The sequence below is a fragment of the Coturnix japonica genome, assembly GCF_001577835.2.
Source record: "Coturnix japonica isolate 7356 chromosome 1 unlocalized genomic scaffold, Coturnix japonica 2.1 chr1random1051, whole genome shotgun sequence".
NCBI classification, from domain to species: domain Eukaryota; kingdom Metazoa; phylum Chordata; class Aves; order Galliformes; family Phasianidae; genus Coturnix; species Coturnix japonica.
Window position 1 is genome coordinate 1 of NW_015438971.1, and position 10147 is coordinate 10147.

The 10147-nt window shown below is 39.2% G+C and overlaps 1 protein-coding gene across 1 annotated transcript; it reads right to left on the minus strand.

Moving 5' to 3' along the window:
* Positions 1-1932: 1932 nt before the first annotated feature.
* Positions 1933-8104, minus strand: LOC107306751 (ras-related protein Rab-39A-like). Its single transcript, XM_015850096.2, has 2 exons — positions 7887-8104; positions 1933-5335 (listed from the first exon to the last, which is right to left on the minus strand). Exons 1-2 carry the CDS (start codon positions 8102-8104, stop codon positions 4909-4911), a joined length of 645 nt encoding a protein of 214 aa, XP_015705582.2. The 3' UTR covers positions 1933-4908.
* Between the last annotated feature and the right edge of the window lie 2043 nt (positions 8105-10147).

Sequence of the window (10147 nt, forward strand, 5' to 3'; positions counted from 1 at the left end):
GACTCGATGATCTCTAGAGGTCCCTTCCAACCCCTACAATTCTGTGATTCTGTGATTCTGTGAAGGACCCGCAGGGCAGAAGATGGAATGGGAAGAAGTCTGCAAGGTGGGCGCAGTGTCTCACTGGTTGATACCCAGCCATTCCCGGTGGCTGGTCCTTGGGAAGCAGTGGATTTCTGTATTTCCTGTTTCAGTGGCTGCTTGTGGGAGCTGCAGCTCCAAGGAGAACAATTGCAGGGAGGAGCTTGTGAGTACAGCTCTTCCATGTTGCTGCTTAGAAAAATACTTTTGAGTTCTCAGAATCAATGTAGTTTGCTTTACACATGGGCAACATTCCCTCTAATTAAGTATTGTGCAAGGCAAATTGTCACCAGAAACCTGTACAACCTCATAGTCTTGATGTTACCCTGTGCTGGCATGTCTTTGGTTGCATTACTTTTGTAAGATTTGCACATACACTGGAACAATTCTGCCTTGCTCCAAAGTAAATCCAGCTTTTCCACAGCTGTATTTGCTTCATAGAGAAGGAAATACTGCTGAGTGAAGTGACACCATAGGTAGAGAGATAGTTTCCAGATGAAAGCCTCAAGCAACCTGTCTCTAAATCCAGGCCTTGAATTACTACTGGAAATAGGCTGGGACATAAATATACATGCACCCATATGATATATTCATTTTAATCTCTGAAGTCAGGAAGATGATTTTATTTTTTTAATCAAGTCCTTCCAGTTTTAAATCCATTCAATGACATTATTATTAATCTTAAGAAATGTAGGGCTCTTGGAGCAGGTCCAGAGGAGGGTGAGCCTCCAAGGTGATCAAAGGGCTGGAGCACCTATCCTGTGAGGGAAGGCTGAGGGAGCTGGGCTTGTATAGCTTGGAAAAGAGGAGGCTCCGGGAGACCTTACTGTGGCCTTCAAGTACTTGAAGGGAAAGTATAAACAGGAGGGGGAACAGCTGTTTATGAGGGTGGATAGTGATAGGACAAGGGGGAATGGTTTTAAACTGAGACAGGGGAGGTTTAGGTTAGAGATGAGCAATGCTAACACTAGCTATAGACAATTGTGGTTTGATGTGTGAGTATTTTTTTAACAGCCCAGCACGTCTATGATTGGTGGTCCTCCCCTTTCCATGCCCATGCAGAGATCCTCAGCCCTCCTTTCTTTTCAGGGTGAACAGAGGCTTCTGAGGTGGCTGTGTCAGGGTGAAAAGCAAGGCTGGAGTCTTGGAGGAGATGATGTTGCTTGCTTGGGTCTACAGGTAGTGGAAATATGCTTCCCCAGACATTAATTAAGTAAAGAGAGAGCAAGGAAGCACGTACAGTATGAGGGAGCTGAATCACCGGGACTGAAGTGCCTGTGAGCATTGTAGGTCCACACATCTTTGCACTAAGACAAGCAGTTTGGGTACCAGGTGCAAGTTGGCTGTAGCAGGGGGGGTCTCAGCACAGCAACTCTGTGTACTTGGCTGTTCCATCACACCTCTGCTCTTTTCTACAAGCACAGGGCAGCCACCAGGAATCTAATCATATACAGCAGACTTGCATCAGTCGGTAAATTCCATAATGAAGGCATAAATGAATGCTATGAATGTAAGTTACTTCTAAATGTTTTTCCTGGGTTGACTCTTAAGGCATGCTGCTATAGCATGTTTTCTGAATAGGACAGAATTATAAGCAAGCTAAAAGATCTGAAGAATTCATGGGTAAGTATTTAAATGAGCAGAGGAAGCCTTCTTCATCAAACTGAAAGCAATGAAGCTGAACATTCGAGGAGATAAAAACAGTATATAATATTATACCCATTCCCCTGCTGGGTCTGTGAATCCAAAAACAAACAGGTTCCTATTTTAAGAGGCTTTTCCTAACTGAATTTACCAAACTTCAGTTTGTAAAAGGGTTTTGTTGTTAATATTTTCTGTGTCTTAGCCTGGTTGCCAAAAGAGATTTCTTTAATTTCTGGAAATTTCATTCTGGTATTAACAGGAAGCATCATTTTGTTCCTTCCTCGAGGGAAAAAATAAAGCAATGCACTGAACTATTATCTCTTCTACAGCATATTCAAGCAGTTACTTACATAGTTATTGCAAAGCCTATGAATGCAAAACAACATATTTCAGCATGTAACCCGTTTATCAGACATTTTCATTAAGTGCAATGTGTAGTGAGAAGGCGCAGTGTTGGTTTAATACACCATCAGGATAGACAACATTTGAATGTACACATTAATCTACATCTTTAGGAATTACAAATAAGACAACTGTGTGCACAGTACTTTAAAAAGCAGTGAATTTCTTTTCTTGCTGCATTGGCAACACCAGCTCCTTACACAGTTGAATCTGGTTAAAATTCTACTCCCACTGCAGTAAGTGTGACACTACAGGTTCAACATTCACAGCTGAGATCATTAAGGCTTCGTTCTGATGACTGTTATTTCTCTGTGCATACCCCCTATCCCCTTACCTCTCCTCCCAGTCCTTTCCCTGCCAGCCCCACACACACAGATATTTTTTCACACAGAAAATAAAATAAAAAAAAAAAAAGCTCAGAGTATTCAGGAAGAAAAGTTTAAAGATTTTAACATGAAAGTAACGTGAAATGTCGATTTGTAACAATAGCGATACCTGGTAGTTATAGAGCTGTGTGCATCTCTGATTGTTTTTGGTATGGCAGAAAAAAGCGATATCCACATCCCATGGTGCTGAACACTCTACGACAGCTATCACAGATGGAAAAGAGCCCAGACCAGAGATCACACAGTCAGATTGGTACTCAAAGGTCCTTGTGAATGCCAGGAAGAACAATTATCTCAATGTTTGAGATACTGATGAGGCACAGCAGACTTAAAATGCCTTGCTCAGAAACACACAGTGACCCAGAAGTAAACTTTGGCTCTATTGACTCCTAACCCTCCGATTTATTCATTGGTCCTTTCTCTATTTTTAAGCAACTAAAAAATCTTTTGAGACACACAACACAGGCCTAGAATAATAGGGTGATCAGTATCAAATGCATACAGCCTGATTCTTCACTCGCTTTTGGCACCTGTAGTCATTTACATTTACTCAAAGAGTGCCTGAACTGCCCTCAAATCAAAATGGAACTGGTGTAAATGACTAAAAAGTGTAGTTTAATAGAGAATCAGACTGACAGCAATTACTCTGTGGCGTGCTGTGACTAGAATAAGCTAACTGTTTTAATTGCTAATGAATTAAGGCTGATTCCTGTTTATATTAAGGCCTCTGTACCCTTCCATGACAGTATAACTGGGCCTCAGTGCAAGTGAGACTCAGGCTATTGAAAAATTAACCTTTCAGTTCCTTTTGAAGTCAGTAATTTTAGTGGCCCTAAATGAATAAATTAACTGGAATCAAACAACCTGTATTAGTGTCGTGGCATATTTACAAAAGGATTGCAAAAGTAATCTGAAGGAAAACTGATTCTGTGTTTGTTGAAGACATAATTAAGACTAGATAAACTTGTTCTCTGGTGTCAAAAAACAGAGAACTGTAGCCTGATATATCTTTATATGAAGATAACTGACTTAATGTTCAGAGGTTATGAGTATGCCCAGATAAACTGTGGGTGCTTATCAACTCTGGAGATCGAGTCATCTTATTATAGTGCTAGAGATAAAAAAGACATAGACTTATTTGGTATTTAAGTGTTACACATATAGGGCATAGTTTGTGTAAAGCTATTGTAAGTTATGTTCAGAGAAGTAGTAGGAAGATGACCTCAAGCTCAGTAAAATGCTACACAACCACAGATTTTTCCTATTATTATTGTTATTAAAAGCTACTGTGTGTTGCTGTCTTAGAACAGTGCTTCTCCAGCTTTACTGTTTGTAGCCAAGTATTAACTTAGAAATCCTTTCCTCTTCAAACACTCTGATAGTTTTGGCTTTAAAACCTTTATTTACATTTACTGGCTGAGACCAAACTAATCCTTATTTTGCTAGAATTCAGACCCTGGAACCCTACGGGTTGCAGCACTTTAACATTTATTTTTACTTCTAGATCGAAGTAGTTCTATTTTTTAAAGCTAATATGGAACTTACTTGTGTAAATTAATATAATTCTTTAGGTATCGGTGTGGCTGTGATCACAATCCAGCTGAGGATTTGGCTTCCAAAATGGAACTCAGGTAGCTGGGTAACCTGTTTTGTACAGGACTCAAAAAGCAGCCGGATCGTATGTGAACAATGGAACATTTTGTTTCATTGGAAGTTCAGAAAATATTCAATAATAAATTTCATTGTTAAATTTCATTGCTTCTATTCCCCTTTTCAATATACAAATAGATCACCTTTTCTAAAACATTCTTTTTCTTTAGTAAGGCTTGTATTCAGTCATATCAAAAGTGTTTGCTATTGGAACATTCTTTCAGCTTGCTTTATTAAGTTACTGTTCTTATGAAATTCTACAATGCACTAAACTTTAATGTTGATAAGCAGTGCTGCACTTGAGTAAAGAATTACACTAAAAAAGTATAAGGTATGATATTTTCCTGTCCAAAACTAAGGCAGAATGAATGCAAGTATAAAGCTTGTCTCATCCTCAGCTAACAAGGCCTGATTTTAAACTGTATTCAAAATACAGAGCCCAAGAGAGGATGTTGTCTTAATGACTATTGCACTTTCAATGCGTCTTGCTGTAGGATTAATGTTTCCTTTAGCAATATTTCTTTTCCTGAAGACCACACAAGTTATTGTACTCTCTAAAAGAAACAAAGCAAAACAAAACCTTAAAATGTTATGGAGTTATGAAATAGGCAGAAGGATACAAAAGCAAGTTACCATTCTGTGATTGAGCTATGTCATGATCTAACATTGTTTCAGAATTATTATTCTGGTTTTAGGATGGCATCATCTTCCGAACACTTGATGTGTTCTTTGGCATGCTACAAACTCAGCAGACGCACTGTCTTCTGGGCTTTACAGCTTCCTCTGATGAATGTACAACATTTGGAACAAAGCCACTCTTAACACCTTCCCATCCATCTTGTATTGTGATCTCTCCTTTTTTTACAAGTTCATAGATGTCTCGTGTAAGGATTGTAAAAGACTCTTCGACATTCGTGGCATCTTTTGCTGAGGTTTCTATGTATTTCATACCACAGTCAGACGACAGTTTTTCTGCTTCTTCTCTTGTCACCTCACGCTGTGACACTAAGTCACATTTATGTCCTACTAACAGAAATACAATCTGAAAGGGCTGTACGTGCATTTTTGCTTCTTCCAGCCAGTCTTTCACATGTTCAAAAGATCGTCGATTTGTGATGTCAAAGACCAGCAAGCCGCCAACAGAATTGCGATAGTAAGATCGTGTTATTGATCTGCAAAGAAAAGAACAGGAGACAAAAAAAGGAAAATTAAAATACATCTTCACTTTATTTGTGAACAGGATGCTTTTCCATGGAGTGGTTTCTTTAAAGTCTCTGTAAGTTAATAAATATCTTTGCTTTTTTGAAATTAATTGGAATTTTTTAACTCCCCCATATGTAAATGCTTGTTTTTCATTTTTTCTTATATTCAAAAGAATTCATATTTCAAAAAAAAATTAAAAAAATTGTATTTCTAAACGTTCTTGAAGTGAACATTTCTAGTGCCAATTTTGAACGCTGAGTATTTTGAGAACACATGTTGTTAGCAAACTGTTGCATGTGTTCACAAAATAATACTTACAGATAGTTTGTCAAATGCTTGTTAGCTTTAAACTCCGTCCCATTCAGTTTCACACAAACATTCATTTAACTTTGTTCTAATACAAAATACACAGGCCAATGTCCAGAAACCTGAATCCTTTTGTGTTCCTTATGGACAAACTGACTGACCACAAGATACTGATAATCCCTATTATTTGTGCTTGCAGAGGTCATGGGGTAACATGCTAAGAAATGCTCTCAGCAGCACTACACGAAATTGGCTGCGCTGGGCACACACTTGTTACAGCATGGACAAAACAAATTCTCCTTCCAGCAGATCTTTCATATGGAGGTTGAAAAGCTCTTCATTCATTGCATTTACTTTTTTGGCACAAAACTCCCAAGAGTAGTGACGTTTTCTATTCTTCAGCTCACTGTGTTCCAGACCATTCACTAGAATTAATTTTGGAAGGAGATCCTTCCTCTGAAAAGATTTTGAATATGTTCCAGAAGGAGAATAATAATAATGATAATAAAGATTTTAGGTCTCTAATCGTCTTAGCAGGGAGGCAGGATGGAAAAGGTGAGAAGAGACATTTTAAAGGTAGTGATTGGCCTGCATAGGACTGGACACAAACATTAGTTACATAAACATGGAGCATTTTTCCAACTGAAATGAGACAGAAAATCTATCCTAACAGTCAAGAATTAACTATATTTTATCATACGAGTAAGGAGAAATTGCAGCTTCAGAACATTTTGAATACAACAAATATCTTCCATTAAAGGAGCTCCCTCTGATTTTCAGTTAATCACATTTCATGTCACGCTTTCTAACAATTCGAACACTGAAGTATAATTAGGAGCAGTGGTCGCATTACAGAGAGGTGAGCGTAAAGATAGATAAGGCTTAGATTTCTCTGCATAACTTCATTTAGTCACAGAAAACTGCATCTGAAATTGTCTTATTTAGATGACAGGGAGCGGTTTGTTTTCCAGACATTTCAGAAAGATCTTTTCTGCATTCCCAGCAATGGTTCATAGAGTATGTCTGGAAAGGGTTTGAATGTGAGCTTACCCTCCCATTGATTCAAACAGCCTGGATATGAAAAGTAACCATAAATAAAGGGTATTTTGTGAAGTATTGAGTAAAGATACCACAAAGATCAGTTTCAGGTTTTCTTAATTGGTTTTTGTTGGTGTTCTTTTTCTTTTCTTCTTTTTAATTTTTCTTTCTTTATTTATTTTATTTTTTGGCATAGATGAGTAAATCAAAATAACTCAAGTGGTTTTGGAGCAGAAACGCATGACAAAAATGGGATATGGTTTGGATCACTGCAAAGAAGGAGCTGAACTCATCTAAGAAGTTGATAATCGCGTTTTATAAGTGCTATAGATATAGGCACTGATGCTCCTTCACAAACAAGGATAATATTCTTCATTCCCTTTTTCACCTCTGATCCCAGGAGGTGATTCCAGGCTGTGCTCTTCAAGTGGCAGAAGCCTCTCAAAGCAGGGTTGGCTTCAGCTTCTTTCCCAGCGCCATCATTTCCCCCATTGTTATCCTGGATAATGTCCTGCTTGGATGGCTGTGATCATTCTGTGTCTTTAGACCTTGTGAAAGGAACTTTCCTAATGCAACCATCCAGATCTCACTCCAGCAACCAGGCAAATAAGTGCTATCTAGCCCTAGTAGCTTTTAAAAAGGCATTCCTCAGCAAACTTTATCTTGCAGCTGAAAGAGAAAAGCCTTCAATACAAGGCACTTTTCCCCAATAGCATAAATAATAAAATGGTCATAAAGACCAGGAAGCATGATTTCTGAGTTGGCTACAATGCTGCAGACTAGAAAAGAGAAAACTTGATGGAGATATGACAGAGGTATACAAAACCATGAGTGCTCCAGACAGAGAAGATAAATATCCACAGTTAACCTTCAAGTACAAGAGCCCAGGGCTGCCAAATATAACTGAGTCAGATTCAAAACAAACAAACAAACAAACAAAAGGGCTCTCCAAGCAGCAGCTGGTCGCCTTGTAGATCTGCTTGGGAGAGATGTTCTGAATGCAAAGAGGCTGTCTGTATTCCACAGCAGACTGAACAAGCACTGAACAAGAGGCTGATGGGGTTTAGTAAATAGACAAACTGCATCACTCAGGAAATCCCTCAAATTGACTACAGTCTAGCAGAGCACTCTGGAGAATTCAAAGACTCTATCAGAGACAAGATACCAAGCACAGACCTTAGACAAAACCAGACTGGCCCTCTCTGTGTTCTTTCACAAGCAGAAAATCCACTGACATCATTATGCTCTTCGGTAAATGCTGCGAGATCAGATTCTAACAGCAAGCAGAAGGTTTTAACTCCATTATTCATCATTTTCTTAGGAGAAGAATAAACTTCATAGTCCTGCAAGTTCTTCAGGTCAGGATGAGGAGCTGGTGATAGGCAAAGATTCATGTTATCCAGCTTACACATAAAGGACATTCAAATTTCCATTGCTGCAATTATTTCATACAGATCCTAAATTATTCCAGAAATAATATCTTCCCATGTACAGAACACTTTGATTCAGCTAATTAATTGTCTTAAAACTAGCACTGTGGAAAACTAGCATTGTGTTACTGGCAGCACCATAATTCATTGTCTGTGGAAAGGAAGGGAGAGGAAAGTATTTCCTTTAGCAGACTGAAAGCCTTTGGCTTGGGACAGGGTGGGATCAGGATGAAAAAGTAATGATGAAATAGCAGCCTTCCTTCTAAAATGGGGAAGATGGCAATGATGTCTGCATGCCCTTCTTGCAGACCTTTCAGAGGAGATCCTGGTTGGAAATGGGAAGCAGAACTAATGTGTACTAGGAACCTCGCAAATCTGCCTGTGACTTTGATTGAAAGTAGACTGAACCCTTCAGCCCAGCCCTGCATCTGCCTTTATTCACGTGTCTTATCTTTCTGCCTAAAGCACTTTGTTTTTCTTCTGCAGCTTTGAGCCTGACACTGCTGCCTTTTCTCCCTGCTTCTCTATCAGAGAGACTCTGAACCCTCCCTTCTTAAAGCTGTAGTTAATGGATGCGCCCAAACCAGCCTGTTTGTATGTGCCTTTGTCAGAGGAGCAAGCTGATATTGTTTCAGAAGGGAGCCTGCCTTCTTCCTGTGGTTGCACTAAGTGAAGGGAAACAGCTCTCCTGCTCTGTAGAGCTGAATGGAGATTTGTGTGGCTGCACACTCCTTGCATTGCACTGACCTGTTCATGATGGGTGTGCTACAGTCCACGTCAAATACCTAATGAATTATATCATCTTTTTCTGATAGGTACAAAAATCAATACAAGCACTACTGAAAAGGTAATTCTTGTTTTATTACACCCCCCACTTGTACATAACATATAGGTTACAATGCCTTGTAACTTGGAACAGCACTCCTGTGCCACTGTTAAGTTCAGATGGCCACCGAGCAATTTAGTTTCTGAAAATCAATTAGAAGGTTTATTAATCATTTCAGTCTATGACTTCAGGATGACTTCAACTCAGTCACAGTGTTTCTCCTCACTGTGATCTTTCTGATCTTTACCAGACGAACCAAACTTCTTCTAAAAGCTTTATCTAATTTTGAATGACTTTTATTCCAGGACTAAAGACTACGCTGCAATGGCAGTAAGTTTGAAAATACATGCAGCTTCCTCAGAAGAAAAAGGATAATTTTGTTTTCAAGGGATGTTTTAGAAACAGACTGTACCTAGTTAATATAATGGTCTACTAAGAAGTCAGTTAATTTAACTGAAGTATCCCCATAATGGTCTGTCTCTAATTTCCTGAAACAAACTCCTTGCAGCACTGCCTCGTAAACTCAGTTCCATTCTTTAAATTAATTGTGTTGGATTTAAAAATGTGAACAAACAAACAAATCACAGCAAAGCAGACAATGTGACACACAGCCAGAGCAGTGGGCTGCTCTAAATGACAGCTAACCTCCCTCAAAAGAAAACAAACAGGGTGAATCCCCTATTTACCTTAGTGTCTCTGATGGACCTGAGGACTAACCAAGTCTGCAGGTTCTTGTTCTAGTAAACTGTTGGAGGCACTGATCATTCAGTTGTCTGTACAGCAGCTGGCACAATGGGAGCTTCTGCTTAGCGATGCCTCACTGTTATCAATGTAAATGCAGTAAGTAACTGCACTGGCAGAGCTCAGTATAAGAAAACTGTCCAACAGCAGCATTTGCAGTTTGCTTACCCTTCTTGTGGAAGCATTAAGAATTACTTCATGTGATCAGTAATGCAAACAATGTGTGTTAAGGATGATTTCTAAGAATGCACATGAAATCCAGTTCAAATACGGTGGGATTGGTTAATTGGACACAGGTAAGAACCTTTCCAAAACAATTTCCCCAAGAAAATCACAAAGTCACAAAATTGTAGGGGTTGGAAGGGACCTCTAGAGATCATCGAGTCCAACCCCCCTGCCAAAGCAGGCTCCCTACACCATGTCACACAGGAAGGCGTTCA